General features: G+C 45.1%; 4 protein-coding genes across 5 annotated transcripts; 2 read left to right on the top strand and 2 right to left on the bottom strand.

Annotated features, from left to right (window-relative positions):
• Positions 1-810: 810 nt before the first annotated feature.
• On the top strand, positions 811-4,816 carry znf710b (zinc finger protein 710b; the record flags this gene model as incomplete). Its single annotated transcript, XM_084437439.1, has 5 exons — positions 811-858; positions 1,097-2,683; positions 3,879-4,070; positions 4,178-4,349; positions 4,544-4,816. The coding sequence occupies 5 exons, from the start codon at positions 811-813 to the stop codon at positions 4,723-4,725; spliced, it is 2,181 nt and encodes a 726-aa protein (XP_084293565.1). The 3' UTR covers positions 4,726-4,816.
• Positions 4,817-7,560: 2,744 nt separating this feature from the next.
• LOC311308301 (isocitrate dehydrogenase [NADP], mitochondrial-like) lies at positions 7,561-11,643 on the bottom strand. The gene is made up of 11 exons (XM_084437261.1): positions 11,476-11,643; positions 10,837-10,928; positions 10,269-10,434; positions 10,012-10,172; positions 9,771-9,914; positions 9,536-9,672; positions 9,289-9,440; positions 8,446-8,558; positions 8,252-8,349; positions 8,074-8,166; positions 7,561-7,932 (listed from the first exon to the last, which is right to left on the bottom strand). The coding sequence occupies exons 1-11, from the start codon at positions 11,585-11,587 to the stop codon at positions 7,848-7,850; spliced, it is 1,353 nt and encodes a 450-aa protein (XP_084293387.1). The 5' UTR covers positions 11,588-11,643; the 3' UTR covers positions 7,561-7,847.
• Positions 11,644-12,129: 486 nt separating this feature from the next.
• tmed3 (transmembrane p24 trafficking protein 3) lies at positions 12,130-13,785 on the bottom strand. Its single transcript, XM_084437218.1, has 3 exons — positions 13,538-13,785; positions 13,113-13,358; positions 12,130-12,992 (listed from the first exon to the last, which is right to left on the bottom strand). Exons 1-3 carry the CDS (start codon positions 13,694-13,696, stop codon positions 12,759-12,761), a joined length of 639 nt encoding a protein of 212 aa, XP_084293344.1. The 5' UTR covers positions 13,697-13,785; the 3' UTR covers positions 12,130-12,758.
• A 114-nt stretch (positions 13,786-13,899) lies between these two features.
• LOC311307935 (retinol dehydrogenase 13) lies at positions 13,900-20,143 on the top strand. 2 transcript variants are annotated; one of them, XM_084436829.1, is made up of 8 exons: positions 13,900-14,084; positions 14,749-14,889; positions 16,233-16,424; positions 16,810-16,971; positions 17,170-17,286; positions 17,391-17,595; positions 17,800-17,936; positions 19,432-20,143. In XM_084436829.1, exons 1-7 carry the CDS (start codon positions 14,009-14,011, stop codon positions 17,894-17,896), a joined length of 990 nt encoding a protein of 329 aa, XP_084292955.1. In that variant the 5' UTR covers positions 13,900-14,008; the 3' UTR covers positions 17,897-17,936; positions 19,432-20,143. The 2 variants fall into 2 exon arrangements, with proteins under 2 accessions (XP_084292955.1, XP_084292954.1); XM_084436828.1 differs by having other exon boundaries at positions 17,800-20,143.
• Positions 20,144-21,010: the final 867 nt, after the last annotated feature.

Genomic DNA, 21,010 nt, shown 5'->3' with positions numbered 1-21,010 from the left:
CACTCTCCTCTCCCTCTACCTCTCTTTCATTTTATCTTTTCCTTTTTTCTCTCACCCCTCCCCTTTTCTATTCTCTCACCCCCTCCCTCTTTAGCTCTCTCTCTCTCTCTCTCTCTTTGCTCTCTCTCTTGTGCGCTCTCTCTTTCCTTTCTGTTTCCCTTCTCTCTCTCTTTCTCTCTGTGTGTCTCTCTCTCTCTGTATGTGTGTGTGTGGACTCCTTGAAGTATACCATCACCCCCCCCCCCACACACACACACACACACACCATCACTACTCATTGGGTACACTGAGCAGACCGGATTAGGATGGGATTTCTTTTGAGTTTCATTATTTCTGTGAATTCCAGTCTTCATCAGCAGATCTAGAGTCAACGTCTCAAAGGACTGCCCAGCAGACACATGACGGCTGTTTACCTACAACGCAGACCTGGGTGCAGTTAGGGTTTCTCCAACTGAGAAAATGGCTTTGGAAGTAGGACTTTCTGTCTATTGGATGGAAAGACAAACACACATAGGGTGGTGCAGGTGCACCTGTCTTCATACCGATGGCCAAAACTCATCACTTTTATGGCATCTTATTTTGTGACGCTGATAACACAGCCGTAATTGTAGATGCCTTCTGCAATCATTGTTTAACCAACTCACTTGAAATACTAGAAAATTGGTGCCGGTTTGCAGATTGCACTCATTAAAGAAATGTCATCTTTGGCTGATGAACTGGACATTCAACCATGTGCATGCTTATTCATCTCTCTATAAAGCAACAGAGAGGCGGTCAGTAAATGTGTGTACGTGAAGACGAGATGACCCCATGGGTTTTAAAAAGTTGAATCTTATCATCAACGACCGCCAACGGAAGGTTAGAAATTGGCTGATACGACAGGAAGCACTGTCGCTGTGCTAAAGATGATGACAAAGAAGGAACACGTCTCTCCCTCCCTTCATACCCAGGAATGGGAGGCGATGCCGAAATCCCTTTACTGTTGACACCTATGCCTAATTTGTTAGAATACATTCGACTGTGAGAGATGGCCGGCCTAATTGCTTCCCGGCAGCCTTGACTGACTGTGTGTGTGTGTGTGTGTGGTCTGTTTCAGGAGGAGGCGAGCCGGCGCCTGGATAGATGTGAGCCCAAGGTGATGGCCAGGCAGGTGGATGCGGGCACACAGACAGACCCAGTGGTAGTGCTGTCTCTGGCCCAGGCCGCCGTTCTGGGCCTCATATCGCAGAATGAAGTGTTTGGCGCCACCATCGCCCCCAACGGATTCTACACCGGCGAGCCCAAAGAATCACCCGCCCCCCCAGTAGACGGAGTAGACTACGAGTACGCAGACCAGTTAATAGGGGCCAACGGAGACTATCTCGGAGACAACCTAGGAGAAGACGGCCAGATGCAGCCAAGCTGTAGCCAGAGGAGGTGGCAGGGGCCTCCCCCGGATGGGAAGATGGTAGGGCCCGAGCGCCATCCGGGAGCCCACGTCGACGGATCGTCCCACGTGAAAGGGGAGGGGGGAAACTCCGGCATGGCGTCATGTGTCCACATGCTGAACAACCTGGTTCCCAGAGGGGGGCTGGTGCAAGTGGACCCGGCGACCCTGCGGGGCGCTCCGAAAAACTGCTCGGAGTGCGAGAGGGACTCCACGCAGAGCCAGCAGGCGAACGCCCATCCACACGCCCCGGCACCGGCGGGCCACAGGGGGGCGGGGTCAGGGCACCGTGGCATGCACGGGCACCACCGGGGCATGGGGCACGGCCGGGGGAGGGCGGAGGACGAGGAGGCGGAGCACGGCGGCGGCATGCTGAAGCCCGGGCAGGAGGAGGAGATGAGCAGCTACTTCCAGTCCAGCGAGGTGGGCAGCTACGAGTCGGGGGAGATGGGCATGGCGGGGGAGTACGACGAGAACAGCCAGGGCATGATGTGGGGCGAGGGGGGCATGGACGGACACGGCGGCGGGGGCGGGGGCGGCGGGGGGGGCGCAGGAGGGGCAGCGGGGGGGGTGGCGCACCAGCCCCACCGCCGGCACGGCGGCAGGCGGGTCGACCGGCTGGACATCAACATCCAGATCGACGAGTCGTACTGCGTGGACGTGGGCGACGGCCTGAAGCGCTGGAAGTGCCGCATGTGCGACAAGTCGTACACGTCCAAGTACAACCTGGTCACCCACATCCTGGGCCACAACGGCATCAAGCCGCACGCCTGCCCGCACTGCGGCAAGCTCTTCAAGCAGCCCAGCCACCTGCAGACCCACCTGCTGACCCACCAGGGCACCCGGCCGCACAAGTGCACCGTCTGCAAGAAGGGCTTCACGCAGACCAGCCACCTGAAGAGGCACATGCTGCAGCACACGGACGTCAAGCCCTACAGCTGCCGCTTCTGCCGGCGCGGCTTCGCCTACCCCAGCGAGCTGCGCGCCCACGAGGTGAAGCATGAGCGCGGCCGCTGCCACGTCTGCGCCCAGTGCGGCATGGAGTTCCCCACCTACGCCCACCTCAAGCGCCACCAGACCAGCCACCAGGGCCCGCACACCTTCCAGTGCACCGAGTGCAACAAGTCGTTTGCCTACCGGAGCCAGCTGCAAAACCACCTCCTGAAGCACCAGAGCCCAAGGCCTTACACCTGCTCCCAGTGCGGCCTGGAGTTTGTACAGCTCCATCATCTCCGGCAGCACTCGCTAACTCATAAGGTACTGACACCGTCGGACACCGCTCCCACTCAGACTCAGTGACTGCTGTGGCCGCGCAGCGCAGTGTAATGTTTGTACATAGTTTTGCTGTCTTGTTAGATTTATGTGAGGTGAATGATAGAGGGGAGCGAGAGAGAAAAAAAAAGAGAAAAAAAAACAGGACAGAAAAAAAAAAAAAGTGGCGATTTGGGAGCACCCAATGGAATGCTACACCTCAATTGTCCAAAGGGCTTCCTCTGTTCACCTTCTGTCCTTCATCTCCAGTGATCTGAGTGAGCTGGACAGGTAAGAGCACGTGCCCTGACAGGCCTCCGCCATATTGCTTCCTAGTGTGTCTATTGTCAGGTCAATGCTGATGAAGGGAAGGACATGAGAGGAAGCCGATGAGATGCCCTTTTGTTCTGCTATCTAACTCCCCCCCCCCCCCCCTCCCCCCCAGTGGTACATTAGGACCAACCTAAGTGGAAACTCATCGTTTCCGTCCTATGAAATCTACATCATGTCCTTCATTTGAACGAGACATCATCCCCATTTATCTGGAAGATTTAGTGTTTTCTTATATGTTCCCACTGCTGAACCTGCTGTGCAGACATGTGAAAGAATGTGCAGTACAATAAGAGTCTACTTTTATTGGATTATAAAACCAAATACAAATGGTTGAAATTTGAGAAGAGCAGACATTGTCGGTGTGGAGGCTGTGTTCTCCATCGTAGCATTCATTCACTGCTCCCCCTGGTGGTAGTTTGAGTAAACTTAAGAGCAGACAGTGGGTGGATTGACAGTCGGACTCATGTCTGGCTGCATGCCTGGTCAGAGTGAGAGCATTTAGAATACAGAAGAATTCAGTCTTTGTGCTTCATCACCTTGACAACACATTGCGGAGAATATCTACAACATTGTTCTAAATGTTGTTGTTGAATGTTGTTCTGCCTGTTTTCTAAACATAAGAAATACTATTTATAATCATTTGAATGACTTCTATGTGCTTGATTATTCTCAACACAATGGAACCATTGGCTGTTTCCAAAAATACTAACCCCACCATCTGACACTGCACAGACTGAGGCAAACACTCATGTAATTAAAGGGATTTCAAATAGCTTCCTACCCAAGTCTGCTTACTACACAGCTGTTCTGGAATTCTGCTTGATCCTCACCACTGACCCCTGACCTCTTGTCTGTTTGGGTTTCTCAGGGCATGAAAGGCCACAAGTGTGATGTGTGTTCCCGTGAGTTCACCCTGTCTGCCAACCTGAAGAGGCACATGCTTATACACAACAGCATCCGGCCCTTCCAGTGTCACGTCTGCTTCAAGAGCTTCATCCAGAAACAGACCCTCAAGACCCACATGATCGTCCACCTGCCGGTCAAACCGTTCAAGTGCAAGGTGAGACCACAAGTCACGACCGGATATCATTGGCAGTGTCGGAGCGATACCTGTAAAACAGACATGTGACTCTGTAAGCTAACGTGCCCTCCTGCATTGTGTCCCAGGTGTGCGGCAAGTCCTTCAACAGAATGTACAACCTCTTAGGCCACATGCACCTGCATGCTGGAAGCAAGCCCTTCAAGTGTCCTTACTGCAGCAGCAAGTTCAACTTGAAGGGCAACCTGAGCAGACACATGAAGGTGAAGCATGGCATGGAAGTGTCGCCAGATGGCCAAGGTGAGACTGACCTCATTTCTGGAGCTCAATCATCCTCTTCCTTATTTTGTTCCCTGGCCAACTTACCTTTGGGAGTAGTAGTGATGGCATTGCTTTACCTTGTTTTATATTCAGATTCACTGTGAGTAGTTGTTCCTCCAACTAGTAGTTTCGGGGCTGTACAGTAAGTTCATGTTTTGTGTGTTTTTTCACAGAGCCCCTTCCTGAAATGGAGGGCCAGGGGCAATACGCAGAGGACAACTTTGGCTTTGCGTCACCTGACAGTATGGACAATGGCGGCTCCCAAAATCTTACTAAGCTCACTACGGCTAACATGGATGACATGGAGGAGTATTATAACTTTGGGAAGGATACAGGCAGCTACACTACGCCATGAGTAGTGTTAATTGACGAATCAGAAAACGGGATTCAAGAGACAAAATGGCTGCCCTGGCTGTAAGACACTTATGGGTTTCGGCCCCCTCCAAGAGCCGGAACTGATGGACCCAGAGGGAGGGGGGGGGGGGGGGGGGTTGCACTTCAAGGGAGACATTTGGCTCTGTCTCTAATGGGAGCGACTGTGAGACTTGACTGTCTGGTGGTCATTCACCCACCATTTGACTAAAACGGAGACAGTCCAGTCTGTACCTTGGTATGTTGTGTTGTATGTATCAAGTACTTAACATGAAAAAAAGTAAACGGTTTTTCAGAGCCATCCTACGTAAAATTTGATGTGCTAGAATTTTGTTAACCATTTCATTATTCACCAAAATGTATGCCCTTATATTTTGTATTGAAGAAAGTGCCAGATAGTATTTTCAACTAAGCCTCCACCCCCTGAAACTTTACACTCTGTATATCAAATGTTTGATACATAGTCACAACATATTCAGTCATAGATTTGAATGCTCTTCTTACTCAACAACTCCTAAATAATCGTGGTCACCGATCTGAGCCAGGATCATAATGAGCCTGTCCTACAGAGTGTATACAGGAGTCTTTCATGAGCTGATGTTGTCGGGGCTCCACTTACCAAAGTTGCTACTGTCTTATGTTAGCTAACACCAGAACCACCGTCTGCTGACATGTAAAGCTCTCCTACTGTACAGACAATGTTGCATTGTTCAGTGTGTTACCATACTTTTCACTTGGTTTAGCTATCGTAGTGAAAATACTGCTCTAGTTTTGAATACTTACCAAGTATAATGCACTTTTCATCACATCAGTCATTTCTCTGTGAAGATGCTCTTCAAGGTGTACCTGAGGGAACTTGTTTGCCTTATGGAGAAGAATTGAGCGGCATCAAGTGTCTCCCCCTATGGCAATATTCCTTTACACAAGACATTTTTGCCTTTCCAATAGATTTAACTGCAGTTCCAATGATCATGATGTTACTTGTGGTCAGTACAAATGGGGATTGGTGAATGAGCTGTTTGTATGGAAAATGAGCAGTATGTTTGTTTCAGTTACAGCACTATGGTTGTGTTTTGGGGAGACACCTGACTCCCGCTGTCCTGCCATGCAGGTCAGCCTTGATATGCACACTAAACCTGAGAAATGCTATAATAGTCATTTTGGAATGAGGAATATCAAAATGAAACCTCACAGAAGTTATTTAATAAAGGTTCTCTAGTTAAAAAACTGCATCCTTATGCTTCAGTGTTGTGTTGTTCAGAGCGTGGACACTGGATTGTGCCTCATCATTCAGCCTTATAAGATAAGAACTAGCAATGTTTTTTGATGCGGCTCATGTTTAAATCAAGATGGCTAAAAATGACAGGAAGCAGCATGTGAAGCTGAGAAAACACGTCTCTTGAGTCGAGGACCATTAGCGCGGTTCCCCCCCAAAGCTGCTCCTTTTCCCTCTCCTCTAGTCCCTGTGCATGAACAGCTGCACCTCCAGTCTGTCAGGCTCCTGAAGTCTGCGGACGACGCCATCCTCATCGGGCTCATCTCTGAGGGAGACAAGTCCGTCTACAGGTGGGAGATTGATCATCCGCTGTCCTGGCGTGGCCAAAACAAGCTGGAGGTCAACGCTCTTAAGACAGCGGAGAAGGTTGTGGACTTCAGGAAGAACTCAGCCCCCACCCCCCCACCGCGTCACTGAATGACTCGCCAGTCGACTCTAGACTCCTTCTGCATCAGTACTCTTCTACACCTCCCATCATCAAGTCCATCCTCACCTCCTCCATCACCACCTGGTACTCCGCCGCCACAGCCAGACTGCAGCGCATCATCCGCTACACTGAGAGGGCGATCGGCTGCAATCTGACATCGCTCCAGGACCTGCACGCCTCCAGGGCCTTGAAGTGGGCTGGAAAGATTGTGGCTGACCCCTCCCACCCAGGTCACAATCTCTTTGAGCCATTCCCCTCCGGCAGGAGGCTGCAGTCCATCAGGACAAAAACAGCTTCCTCCCGACTGCTACCAGCCTCATCAATAAGGCCTGTAGCCCTCTGACCTTGTCTTTATTGCACTACTTGCACATGACCTCTGACTGTACTGTACATAGGCTCACACTGTACACACATTACAACAGCACAACTGGTATATATAAAAACATTGCACACACTATATATAGCATTGCACACCATTTTGTATCTTATTTACACTGTCCTGTCTAGTCCTTACACCGTGTCTAATGTTGTCTCCATCAGTGTTATGCATCAACTGACAAGAACAAATTCCTAGTCTGTGTAAAAACCTACCTGGCAATAAAACCGATTCTGATAAAAAATCTGAAGATGACAAAATAGCCCCACCTGCTGATTGAATCTGAATATAACAGTCATCATGTAAACCAGGTCGCCATTGCTGCAGCCTTCTCATGTTGAATGGCCCTCTAGTGGATAACTGGTCTGTAGCATAGTCACCACATACAGTATTATACATTCTCTTGAAGTAATTCCTGTGTCATGTGAACAGCTACCAAAAATATATTTCTCATCTGCATGTTTTGATGCATTCTTGAGGAAACTTCAGGTCACCATTGTTGTTATTGTAGTGAATAGATAACGTACAGTATCACGAGTAGCTTGCCCTCTTATCTAAACATAGCTATTAGACACGTGGGATAGGCAGTCCAAAGGTGTACGGAGTTGATGTGTTTTGATTTACAGTACACTGTATTCAACTACCCACCCAGTGCAACAGTACAACAGTAATGATATGACAACTAAAATGACTGTACATAGAGACAACTGAAAAGTATTGATGACAAGCATTGGTTCAGATCACATTTATTGCAGCTATTTTCAAGGCAAACGTGCAAAATTCATAGAAATGGCCTTTCAAGTTAATCCATAATATTAATTACACTATACAATACCATAACAAAAGTGGACCCTTGGCAAAGGGGAAGGCAGGGAGGCAGAAAGTTCAAACTTGGTCCAAATACATACGTAAAATAAACGTTCCCTCCAAACAGCCTACAAATATTCATACAAATGTGGGGTGAAATTAAGGTACAAACAATGGACAGAAATACGTTCTCTCTAATTTGGTCATTCTTGTGGTTCTTCAGTTCCCCAGGGCCTTGTCCAGGTTGGTCTTTATGGCATCCAGGAAGTCAGACGTGTTGACATAATGTTCATTCAGCTTGCAGCTGCAAAACGCACATGGAGTTCATTTCATTACAGTTTGTTTATGGGAACTACAATACCTTTGTACATAGAATTTCCTCATGAATAGTTACAGATTATCTAACAGTAGTATGTGTGTGTGTGTGCAACATAACAAAACTCACTTGGCCAGGCCGTGGATGCAGCCTGCAAGGTCCTTTGTCATCACACCGGCCTCCACAGTCTCCACACACACCCTTTCTAGGGTCTGAGAGAACCTGGAGGTCAACACAGGAGAACCCACTGAGTAAAAACAATGAAACACACTGCAGCTGAAAATGAGTAGATGTATTCCGTTTTTACTTGATCAAGTCAGGGTTTCCATCCAGTTTCCCCCTGTGCTCAAGCCCCCTAGTCCAGGCAAAGATGCTGGCAATGGGGTTGGTGCTAGTTGGTCTTCCCTGCAGTTAGAAGGAGAATAGTTATATGAAAGGAAACTTCATCCTAATCATAATAGCACGGCTGAAGCACATCCATTGGTGTGGCCTGGCCCTGACCCTCTGGTGCTCGCGGAAGTGCCGGGTCACAGTGCCGTGGGCAGCCTCTGCCTCGATGGTCTTGCCGTCCGGACACACCAACACTGAGGTCATCAGGCCCAGGGAGCCAAAACCTGCAGACACGTACAGTACATCCAGGAAATGACATCAATGGCCCATGAAAGGTGATTGAATCACAAACCATCTCGGATGGTCAATGAAATGGCCTTTTTCTCAAGCAGGTCGGTTTAGTCCACATGGAGATTATGATGAGATTGTAGTTTAATGATTCTTGAAGCACTATACTCACGCACGCAACAGGTTAGACCTTGCTCGAGCAATAAAGGCATTACATTTGTTGAAGTTAAGAGAAAATATACAAGGTTATTACACGGCTCCCTGAAACATTCAATTCTGATTGGACAATCGCACGTTCTACCGGTGAATAATTTCTCGATATTTCACCGGCAACGAGCGCAATATTCACCGCTGCTAAGAGCAACACAGTATATGTATATGGACGACAGTTGAATGCTGTCTGAAAAGTTTGAACATTCTACTGTAAGCAATAATGGTTTGGCTGTTGTAGTCTATGGTCAATCTCTGAAAACGCCCATTGCCCAAGCACACAGAACCATTTCTCTGGCGAAATAGTCTAGTCTTATTAGTATTAATGTCGTTGGTAAGTAGACGTGTAATAAGCGGGATAACGTATGGCCAGACGGTCATTATTGAAAAAGATGAGCCGGACAGTGCGTTCAGAACCCCGAGGCGAATGACCGACAGACCATACGTTATCCCTTACATCATTTGGAAAGCTTTTACTCTTTGAAGAAAATGAAACAGGACAGCCATTTTCCCCACCCTGAGCCAGAATGTCAGACTGAACATCCCCATCGTAGTTCTTGCAGGCCCACACGAAAGCTCCAGCGGACTTGAGCACCTGGGCCACCATGTCGTCGATCAGGCGGTGCTCGTACCAGATCTTCAGCTTGTCAAACTCTGGTTTGTAGTTCCTGCAGACAACAGCGCGGTTCAACTGTTTAATGGTTTATTACACTCGGCTCACATGGGAATGCACTCCACCTTGCATTTCTCTTTGAAATCTTACTTCTCAAAGATGTCTTGGAAGATGTCTTTGAACCTCCCATCGTATGCCTTGAGGATAGTGTTTTTTGTGCTCATGTAGAGAGGCCACTTCTTCTGGATGGCGTACTGGAAGCAGCTGTGGGCAAATCCACTGATGGACTACCGGGGGGGAAAAAAAAAAAGAATGAAAAGGGTGAACTAACCAGACTCTTCATTGACATCCAACATGGCCATTCTCTATTCATGGCCACACGTACCTCATCGGTGTTGTACATGCCCAATCCACAGCCTCCAGAGGGAAAGTCATACACCTCCCATTCCCTCCTCGTGCTTCCATCAGCTGGGATGAACAGCATCTTGAACTTGCCCGGTTGATTTACAACAAAGTCTGTGGCCCTGTACTGTCAGACGAGATAACAAAGCTGATCAAAAACAGGCATCTTCGTGAATCTTCCACGTCTTTGAATACTACGCATACAAGACACTCGACTTCAGTACCTGATCACCAAAGGCGTGTCTGCCAATTGTGATGGCATGCGTCCAACCAGGGACGAGACGGGGAATGTTCCGGCAGATGATAGGCTCACGGAACACCGTGCCACCCAAGATGTTCCTGATGGTTCCATTGGGGCTCTTCCACATCTTCTTCAGCTTGAACTCTGAGGAAATATATGTTGATCTTGAATGACTAGACGGGGTGCAAGAATGTTATAGTTGAATTATTTCACCCTGGTCCAACAAGTCCGACCACATACCCTCCACTCTCGCCTCGTCTGGGGTGATGGTGGCACACTTGACGGCCACGTTGTATTTTAGGGTGGCCAGTGCAGAGTCAATAGTGACCTGGTCGCTGGTCTGGTCGCGGTACGGTAGGCCCAGATCATAGTACTTCAGCTCCACATCAACATTGGAGAGGATGAGCTATAGAGGATATTAGACACTTTATTAATCCCCCCAAAACTGTTTTGTCAAAAGCAACAATACATACAAAAAATCAGGAACATACAGTGGACAACACCGTAGCACCCCCCCCCCCCCCCCCAAAAATAAATAAATAAATATATATATATATATATATATCAGGTTACAAAAAATAGAGCTCCATCCTTATATAATTTAAATATAGTGCTGAATATATACAGTCAATGCCCCTGGATTTTTTTCTCTAGTCAACCCTGTACCCTGACCTCTAGAGTGGACCCTGGCCTCCAGACGGGTCATGTGCCGCTCCCGCCGTGGAAGTAGGACACGCAGGCATTATGTTTCAAACAGGCCTGAACATTGATAATGCGGTCTAGGAAAGTTGTCAGTGGTGTAGGGTACCTTCTCTTTGATGAACTCCCATATGATTCGGGTCATCTCATCTCCGTCCATCTCCACCACTGGCTGGTCCACCTTGATGCGTTTGGTAGCATCTAGAATGGTTTTCAACCAAAACATTATAAGATACTATTTTACAGTCTGCTATATTCTGGACATCTCTAAGGAATGGTGCCAACAGTGACCTGATTCTGAGCATCCAATATATTTTTTTCCCATCGGTACGTCACCATGCAGTCTAGAGTAGCCTAGTCATAATGATTGGAATGACAGCCAGACGCGTATTATCTTCCCGGTACAAGTCTTCCACAGGCGAGCCACCCTCAACCAGTTCTACAACTTACTCGGTCATTCTGGGATATGACCGACTTCGCAAGTTTGTTACGCGGTTACATAGTGTACTTTTCCTCGTGTACAAATATGCTGCTTCAGCCATCCTGATCACGGGAGTTAGCATTATTTTACTATTTATCAAAACAAAGTAAACATGTGCCACGCTTCATAGCAACATCGGTTGTAGCAATTTGCCAAATACGCTAGATAAATTAGATAGCGCAATCTAGCATAGTAAATGCCAAATCCATGATTCTACTCATTCATAGCCAACTCTACACACGGAAAGGTAGTCTAGGTGGTACTCACAGTTCCTCTGTTGATGGCAGGCTACAGCAGGCGCGAACACAGCGGGGTTCTCAGATAGCGCAGCGGCAACGCTCCTCGAGATGGAACAGAGTGATCTCAGGTACCCTGCCATCGTCAACTACCGGCTGGTTTTGTGTGTAAGTAGGGCTTCCTCCTTTATGAATGGGTAGCAGATGGCCGGTGAATAAATGACGTACAAAAATATGAGGGCATGGTTATAATTCAACCCACGTCAGCATAGACAAAACGTAACCTCGCATGGCCAATCAGAATGAGATGCATTTGCCTTTCATGGAAACCTTGTTTAGGCCTATAGGCTATTGACTAAACACGAGTTATCATTAAACTCCTGGTAGGCCTAGTAGTCTAAGATCCACCAGTTGCATCATACCTACCCAGGTGAACATAATTTTAATTGGCATGGGGTATAAAGTCTGGGGGAGAAATGCAACGGGGGTGGGGGCTGCCCCCTGCTGAGGTGAAAGGTGAACACTACCGTTTACATTACACATTTCCCCATTATTTGTGTGGTGGTGAGGGGCTCATACTTTGTCCTGGGTCTAATGTGGTGAGAAATTGATCACGTGCTTCACACATACAGAGTACAAGACAACACTTTCAACATTATTTTATGGAATGGCTCTGCTTCAGAAATGTGATTTGAAACCATAGGCAAAACACAAACCATCCAAGAATGGGCAATAAAATACATCCAACTAAGACTAGAACATGTACTATAACAACAAATACAAGCATGTAACAGGCCAAAAATATTTGTAAAAAAAAAAAAAAGAAGAAAAAAAGCACAAACAATGTGAATTGCACTTATCAACCACTTGCCATGTGTTCAAGATGTTGTCTTTAATATACGTGCATGTGTGGTTTGAAAGAGAGAGAACAGGAAAGGAAATATTTTTCACATAAATTAATATAATCAAACTTCCCTGTCTAAATAAAGGCTTCTATCAAACAAACAACATTTAATAACACAGATAACACAAATAAGGCAGATATCTCTCTTTGGTAGTGAGTCATGTGCCACTATTCTACTGAAATGTTTCAAATTAGCATAGGACAATGCTGGACTGACTGCAGATGGGAACTCATCTAGCCATCTACAGGCATGTGCACAAGAGTTGTATTATTTTCAGAAATGAGAATCCACAATCTAGTAGCCTCATGTTTCATACTGATATGAACTTGATTGTCAAGTACCGTCGTACAACGATGCAAATTCTTGCAGTGCTTTAAGATGTTCTGAGATGGATAGCACAATGCAGTGCCTAGGTAGTGGCTGCCACAGTGCCTTTTTTGTCACTGAAGAAGCTCTTGAGCATTAGAACTTGGCCGATGCTGACTGCAAACAGAATAATAGTCTCTCCGATGGACCAGTAGGTCACTCGTTGATGAAGGTCCTCCGCCCGGATTCGGTCATGTGCCTCCCTTAGCCTGTACCATGTCTGGGAGTCAGACACCACCTTTAAGATCTCATGGATAGAGAGGCACTCGGACTCCATCTGAAATATAAACAGTCAAGCAATGTAATTATATGAAGCATGAGAGATATGGGGGGAATATTGCAGCAGTCTGGGGCCAGGATGGCACTATAAGCTAACTGAGAATTTTCTGGAATTTACCTGAGTCAGGGCTGTGTCTCTGTTCATGTCAGGGAGAAGAGGCCTCTCATCTCCGGCCCGAAAGTCCAGGTAAACTATTTTATGGGAGAATGTGGAGAACTCATTGCTGAAGCAGACCTTGTAAACACCTTTCATGGTTGTAGTGTGAGAAAAGCTGTCATACTGCTTCTTCCTGTCCTGATATAGCATATTGTTCATAGGATCGGTGACAAAGCAGTCCACATCATAGTTCCCTCCTGCAATCACCTGAAGACAGAGATAAAGTGGTGAGGATAATAGCAGGCTATGCGTGCATCACAAACTGGAAAAGTAGGCTATCAAAGCAAATATCCACGCTAAAAAGTGTCCATAACTATACTAAAATAAAAAATTAAAACCAATAAACCTACTAAAAAAGGACAGCTCAATTATCCAGAAAGACTTACTTGAAAGTCTATGTCAAACTTCACACCATTCTCAAGTTCTTCGAAGAAACATTGCCTTTCGTTATCAGGTAATTCAAACGTTAACTCTGTGCCACAAACAAAAAACACATGTAAGATCAAACCGCATAGTCCAAAGGAACACCTGGCGTAAGATAACATTTTGAACAAAACATATACGGTCACAATTACAAGCTATGGGCTAATTTATCCGCTTGTAGATTGTTGTCTCTTCGTGAACATCTGCAACTTTTCTCATCTCACCCACATCTGACGTGGCAGGCTGTTGAAGCACTTCCGGGGCACGGCGCCGCGTAATGGAAGTTGAAGGCTTTATGCATACCTAACAAACATTACAGTGTCGCAGTATCACTGTCGTAGGACGTCTTGAGCGAGGTAGAACCCATTAAACCTCCATGGGTAGAACCTTGTGCTTCACGTTTTTTTTTTGCCTCACGACAACCCATTTTAGATATGCAGAACTACGCCAAGGACGTTAAACAGTTTGCGGAAGACCATGCAACCGGTCTCACAGTTGCCCTTCTTGCAGGTAAAATTCAACCAATGTTAAGGAAATGCAGGTATGGATGTTGGAGTCCAGGATACTGTAACTTAAATTGATGAAATAAATGAATTCACCTGTAGGGTAAGAGTCATGCAGATGCCATGAAAATTTTGTAATGTGTTATAAAACAGATTATACGGGTAGTTCCGACTTTGTCATCTGATTGGTTCAGAGCTGTGTGTATAACGGATCTATACGGTGCCAGCGCATTCTAATTAATTAAAATGTAAGTTTTTTTTAAATTAAAATGTATATCAATGATAATGAGCATCACAACAACAAACTCATCTGAAACATAACATTGCAAATGTTGTATGTTGGCATTGGATGGCCCTGGCCTTTTGCTAAACTTTCTGAACCTAGCACCTGTGGATGCACCTACAGTCGTTGTCGGTGGCTCTGATAGTTTATCCTAAACGGAAAAAAAAGTAAAATCATTTGGAGGGTAGGCTAATAGCTACCTAAAGAAACTAGCTTACTATTGTTGTGTTAACTACATCATCCATGGCTAGCTATCAAATTAAACTCTATGACCACAGCACAGCCCGTGTTATTTTGCTTAACATTTCTTCAATATTTAGCCTACCATATGTCTTGTCACAATTTAAATCAACAATCAACAAGTCACAAAAACAATTGTTGTGTTTAGGAGTGGGCATTTTGGCCTTCCGCAGATGGATGGCTGGGGGCGTGTGCCGGAGCAAGGTTAGGCTGGATGGCAAAACCGTCCTGATAACAGGAGCCAACACCGGCATTGGCAAAGAGTCAGCCATGGATATGGCTTGTAGAGGTGAGACATAACTTTTTTTTTCTTCTTTTTTTTTAATTGATATTTTATTTTATTTTTTGAAGACATAACATTAACCACATACAATTACAACATGTATTACAGTCAGACAACATTTTACACGTAACACAAAGACAAGACAAAACAAAACAACCACAACAACAAAGGCAGGATTAGGGAGGGGAAAGGGGAGTGTAGCTCAGACATAACAATCAACGTATACAAACAAGCGTACACAACATATAGGGCCTATATACATGTATACATGCAACACATATGCACAGACACATACACATGTACACATAATATATATGTCCAGCTTTTTAACAATAGATCTTAGTTGCATATATAGAAAAAATATGGAGGCATCTATTTTTAATTTTGACCTCAGTTCTTCAAATGAGATTATGGCCCCATCATCCACAATCTGTCCTACTTGGTGTACACCCTGATCTTGCAACTGTTTATTATCTAATGTGTCGCCCCCCGCTGAAAAAAGAGGGTTCCTCCAGATTGGGCAGGATGGGAGGGATGACCCGGATATTCACAGTCTCTTGTGTAGCATTTTGTCCACCTTGATAGAAAACTGTATCAATGGATTATCCAAATTGTCTTTAGTACAATACTATAAAGAGGTTAGGGAAACAGATTTACAATGTTCCTTAATGATCTGTTCCTCCATTGGGACTGTCTCCTTCCCATATCCATAACATAGGGAACCTAGCATTAAATGATAAATAATAAAGAAACATGTCAGGTACACCCATTCCGCCTTTGCTCCTCGGCATAGACATCTTCTTATGATTAAGAATAGGGTATTTATTTCTCTAAACCAATACTGAGGAATTTGGAGGGGGATCGAGGATATAATATAAGACAACCTAGGAAGGACGTTCATCTTCAAAACATCCACCCTTCCCCACAAAGATAACGGTAAGGATGTCCAGCTTTTTAAGTCGTCTCTGATGTTTCTTAATACTGCAGGACCATTGGCTTCAAAAATTGCATCAATTGGAGTTTTAATATAAATACCTAAATATTTATTATATAGGTGAGACATAACTAACACATAGAAGTACAGTATGGTGTGTTATCGTCACTGCACATTCTTTCTTCTAAAGTGTACGTGTGTGTCTACACATTTTCAAGGATCTTTATATGTTATATGTACAAGATAAAGGTACTGTTCCACAATGAACTGCTTGTGTTTGTGTGCGTGCATGCGTGCGTGTGTGCGCACGAGAGAGAGAGTGTGTATGTACGTGAGTGTGTGTGCGCACGCACGCGCAAGTTTGTGTGTGAGTTTGTGTGTGTCTGAAATGTGTGTGTGTGAAATGTGTGTACAGGGGCCAGAGTGATCCTCGCCTGCAGAGACATGACCAGAGCCAACACCGCAGCCGAGGAGATCAGGAAGAGGAGCGGGAACGGCAACGTGGTGGTGAAGCGGCTGGACCTGGGCTCGCTGCAGTCCGTCAGGGACATGGCCAAGGACGTCCGCGAGACCGAGGACAGGCTGGACATTCTCATTAACAATGCAGGTGCAGTGCAGCCCTTTCAGCCAAAAGCCTTGTTGGATGTCCACAAGAATATTTACATGCTGTCCTTTAGGTTCCAAATCTATGTACTGTAGGTATGTAGGTACATATATCTTATTTTATTCTATACTGTACAGATACTGTATATATGGATGTATATAGTCCCTCTTATTCCTCTGTTTATGCTGCTACTCCTGTAGTGTCTTTTTCATTACTCTGTATCTAGTGCCCATTTCTTTCCAACCTTGCTGTAATTTCAACTGCCTAAACGCCAAATTTCCCCCTTTGGGGATCAATAAAGTATCTATCTATCTATTACTGAAAGAGCAGGTTGTGGAAAACTGAGAAATTAAGAGTTACCTCTTGTTCTCTACTGTTTTGGTTTCAGGTATCATGATGTGCCCTAAATGGAAGACGGAAGATGGCTTTGAGATGCAGTTTGGTGTGAACCACCTGGGTCACTTTCTCCTGACCAACTGCCTTCTTGACCTGCTGAAGAAATCTGCTCCCAGTCGCATTGTCAATGTGTCCAGTCTAGCCCATGAGAAAGGTAAAGGGAGCTCTGTGTTCATTTACTGAAAGTTTAGCACTTGTGTTTGGCATGTGTATGTTTTATGTCTAGGAAGTTCTACTTCACTTCAACTTTCAAACACATATATCTAGTTATTATTGTTATATTATCAGTCGCATGTTAAATTGGAACTCTTTAACTTATTTGATGATAATACGACTACTACTTTTTTCGCAGGCAAGATCCATTTCGATGACATCAACCTTGACAAACACTATGATCCTCGGCTGAGCTACCGACAGAGTAAGCTGGCCAACGTCCTCTTCAGCAGAGAACTAGCGGTCAGACTACAAGGTAGGGCACAGTATGCGACCATGTGGGCATAGGTGCAAAATGCTACTGTTTAGCAAGTCTCTTGACCTGGTGTGTCGTGTTTGGCGGCGGTGGCCTCTGCACAGACACCGGCGTGACCGTGTACAGCCTTCACCCTGGGGTCATCCGCACAGAGCTGGGACGCCACTTCTTCAAAACGCTCGCCCAGTGGAAGAGGCTCGTAGCTGTTCCTCTCACGTTCCTCATCAAGTCGCCGTGGGAGGGCGCTCAGACCTCCATCTTCTGTGCTGTGGATGAGAGCCAGGCCGATGTGTCCGGCCTCTACTACAGGTCAGGGTTACTACATGGGGGGGTCCGTTAGTCACGAGGCCGAGTCGGACACGTTTAAGTATGGGAGTGAAAATGAGTGATTTATGGTGTACGACTTGACCTTAAGCTTAACCCTAGACTCCCCAACACTTTGTGAATTGACTGTGTAATTGCATTTTAACACGGAGCTCACCGGCGTCTCCTCTCTTCTTTGTACCCCGGTAGTGACTGCGCCCCTAAAGAGGCGGCCCCCGCGGCTCGGGATGACGAAGCTGCCAGGAAGCTGTGGGATCTGAGCGCCTCTATGGTGGGCTTGGCCTGATGGAGCTACTGCCCACGCTCCCTACTCACTCACCGCCGAGGTACAACCACTATCACTGTAGCGAGCAGTTTGAACATCCAATATTCCCATGAGCTTGTTGTCACTGCAATCGTCTCTAATTTGATGACATGTTCTCCAAGTTTGTATTGAAGGTAGGGGTGTAACGGTACACATATTTGTTTCGGATCGTTTTGGTACAGGATTTTATGTACGTCGGGGATGTGTTCTGAATACTGAATACAATCCCTAACAGGCTTGTTTTGCATGCGGTACATATTTCTAATCCGACTTCCAGTGCAAACATTTGTTTAGGCTCCACCTCAAACTTCAAACCACCTCAAAACAACTCAAAGCACACTTCTTCTTTTTTTTTTTTTTACAGTGTAAAAAAATCTAATTTCATGGTAGAGCTGCACACAGCGCATCCTTGCGTTCTCGCATGGCGCTTTCCCACACACACAACGGACCCGTCTGTGAATAGCCCCGCCTCTCTGTGCACTCAAAACATGAACGCGTCTGGATTGTTGTCGAAGAGAGCTGGATGAATTCCTGAAAAGAATCAGTGTGGAGTTCACGAATGTTTAGTGTCATGAACTTCATCAGGTGCAATACAGGGTTTTTTTGAGGGGTAGGGTGTATATACACGGGGAAAGGGAAGTGGGGGTGTCCATACTGGGGTCAAAGTTAACAGCAAGTACAAAATACATGTACATTATTGAAAAGTACTCAAATACTCTGCACATTAGTGTTGTTCAAGTAAACCTCATGTTACTGCTTCAGCAGTCCCATTAAAATATGCAATCATTAAGATCAGTGTATATGATGGAATAGTGTCAGTAGGATGTCCCAGAGGCCACCAAATTTGCGCTTTTGCAGCCAACATTTGTCTCGAGGGGGCACACCGGCCCATATTGTTTTTTTCCCTTGCAGCAGTGATGTTCACATTTGCGTGGTGTCATTTCAAATGAGTCATCAAGTTTGTTCATCACGTGTTGCCGGGGGCGGGAGTACAAGAGGCAAGTGACTGTTTACAAAAGTTCATAATGACATAATAATGTCAAGCAATTTTATGTTTAGCATTTTGTTCCTTTACTGTACCAAAAATGAACTGAACCGTGATTTATAAACCGAAGTATAGTACTTACCGAACCATGATTTTTGTGTGCCGTTACACCCCTGATTGAATGGCGTTATGTTATAGTTTTACAGGGACTCGCTCATGACATCAATGTTGAAATGGCATTATCATATGATCTGCTTCATCTTTATGTTGCTGTGCACTTAATCCTTAATGGTTCTTTAATTCTGCATCTTCAGTGTTTTTTGCATAAATAATCAATGCAATTTATACACAATATGTTGGATCTACAGTTTCGAGGCACTTGATTGTACATGTTCCAGTTTTAAATGGTCCGATTGTATAGCAGTAGTAAGGTGATTATTTCATGTGATGCCTCATTTTGTTTATTTTGTTAGGTTTTAATTAGCCCCATAAGACCATTCTGATCACACTCACATTCTGTTTCTCACCACAGACAGTCTGGCAACGCTGAAGAGAGAACCTTGTGCTGGGCCAAAACTTTGTACAGTATGTCCAGTCAGTGTCCAGTTTAGCTGATGATGACAAATCTTAAATATAGCGTTGCCTTTGAGGAGGTGGGTGTCGATGTCGCAGTACTCGTATCAGAACTGGTGAGCATAACTTTATTGAAAGAACATCAAATAATTGAATTCAGGGCTTTTCCTCTGGGAAAAGAGTTCACTCAGAAGCTCCACTGGTAACGTTTTTCAATACAATGGGTTGATCGCCTGCAATCTGCACTGCCTCTTGCCCATGCGGATTTCTCTTCATCGTTGCCAGACTGATCCGTGAAACGAAACAGAATGAGTTGTATTCTGGTTCACAATTACACAGTGATTGTGAATGTAATGCTGATCATCTAATGTAAAAACAAACACAAGAAAGACAGTGGTTAGTAGGTGTTTTACTGGGAACCTTTTATTACAGTCAGCAATTTGCAAAGATTTCCAACAAAGTACATGATAATTCCATGTGAACTACAAAACATTATAAAACCTTTGTTTCATTTGAGATTAATTTGAGTGAGTGAAAGTGAATCTTCAAAGAGTGAATGAATCTCAAATGAAACCTCTGTGTTGAAGGCATTACCTTATTGAACAAGCTTTACCTCTACTCTGAAGTGTTACCATAAGCACTACCCACATTTGAATTAAAAAACACATTTAAACAGATTCATAATCTTTTCTTTTTTTTTCTAAATGTGTTTTGTTTATCATGATAATCAACCATGTACAAGAGGTCTAGAGTTGTGTTTGAGTGGAGGTTTGAACAACATGCATTGTTGACGGTATAAAATGAAACTTGTAAGGTAGTACCATCTTGTGTCCAAAAAAGACACTGCACCCTGAATTATAGTTGAAGCCAAAGTTGCACTGTCGTCAGATTTTACGCTTAATTTAACACTTTTAACAGATTTAACACTTAATTACTTGAATAAAATAACAACTGTCCATTCTTTATACTAATTATACAAATATGGAGGTCACTGTTTGGCGTTGTTTAATACACTTGTAGAATTGACTTACCTCCATGTATTTTTATTAGGCGGTTACATCATACTCACAAAATGCATAGCTAATATCAGTTAAGCCTGGTGATATGAAGTAGATCAGTCTGAATGGCCTGAAGGAATCCATGTGTTCCACAAATTAATTACATAATCAGCACATAGAACACACAAACTTTGTGGACAACAAAAAACACAATAACAACCCTGTGAATTCATAAAAAAAAACATGAATGCAATATAGTCAATTTAGTCATCTCAAAGTCAGTATCTAAATCTCTCTACATAAGCCGTGCCTGATCAAAATGACCAAATACATAAGTCTGAGACAAATCTTTCACAGTTGTGTTCATGGCATGTCGTTAATGTCAGGCACATGCCCTTATCAGTTCTCCGTCCAACGGATACAGAATCGATAGCTGGGCTGGAAAAGTGATAAGGAGATGTGAGCGACCACAGGGTCCGTTACTGCGACAGCACGGCGCTACTGTAGTAAACCTCAGAGAGACTGCCGCAAAGTTCCCCT

The sequence above is a fragment of the Borostomias antarcticus genome (assembly GCF_949987555.1).
Source record: "Borostomias antarcticus genome assembly, chromosome: 4".
In the NCBI taxonomy this organism is placed as follows: domain Eukaryota; kingdom Metazoa; phylum Chordata; class Actinopteri; order Stomiiformes; family Stomiidae; genus Borostomias; species Borostomias antarcticus.
The sequence above is the reverse complement of the archived record's forward strand: the minus strand, read 5'-3'. Positions and strand labels throughout refer to the sequence as shown.

Excerpts from the sequence above, each read along its gene's own strand:
- LOC311308301 (XM_084437261.1), bottom strand. The coding sequence starts at position 11,587 with ATGGCAGGGTACCTGAGATCACTCTGTTCCATCTCGAGGAGCGTTGCC. Across the intron at positions 9,673-9,770 it reads GCATGTACAACACCGATGAG|TCCATCAGTGGATTTGCCCA; the intron begins GTACGTGTGGCC and ends CCCCCCCGGTAG. Across the intron at positions 9,441-9,535 it reads TTCCAAGACATCTTTGAGAA|GAACTACAAACCAGAGTTTG; the intron begins GTAAGATTTCAA and ends TGTTGTCTGCAG.
- tmed3 (XM_084437218.1), bottom strand. The coding sequence starts at position 13,696 with ATGTTATCTTACGCCAGGTGTTCCTTTGGACTATGCGGTTTGATCTTA. Across the intron at positions 13,359-13,537 it reads AGTTTGACATAGACTTTCAA|GTGATTGCAGGAGGGAACTA; the intron begins GTAAGTCTTTCT and ends CTCTGTCTTCAG. Across the intron at positions 12,993-13,112 it reads GAGACACAGCCCTGACTCAG|ATGGAGTCCGAGTGCCTCTC; the intron begins GTAAATTCCAGA and ends TTTATATTTCAG.
- LOC311307935 (XM_084436829.1), top strand. The coding sequence starts at position 14,009 with ATGCAGAACTACGCCAAGGACGTTAAACAGTTTGCGGAAGACCATGCA. Across the intron at positions 14,085-14,748 it reads CACAGTTGCCCTTCTTGCAG|GAGTGGGCATTTTGGCCTTC; the intron begins GTAAAATTCAAC and ends TGTTGTGTTTAG. Across the intron at positions 16,972-17,169 it reads CAGTCTAGCCCATGAGAAAG|GCAAGATCCATTTCGATGAC; the intron begins GTAAAGGGAGCT and ends CTTTTTTCGCAG.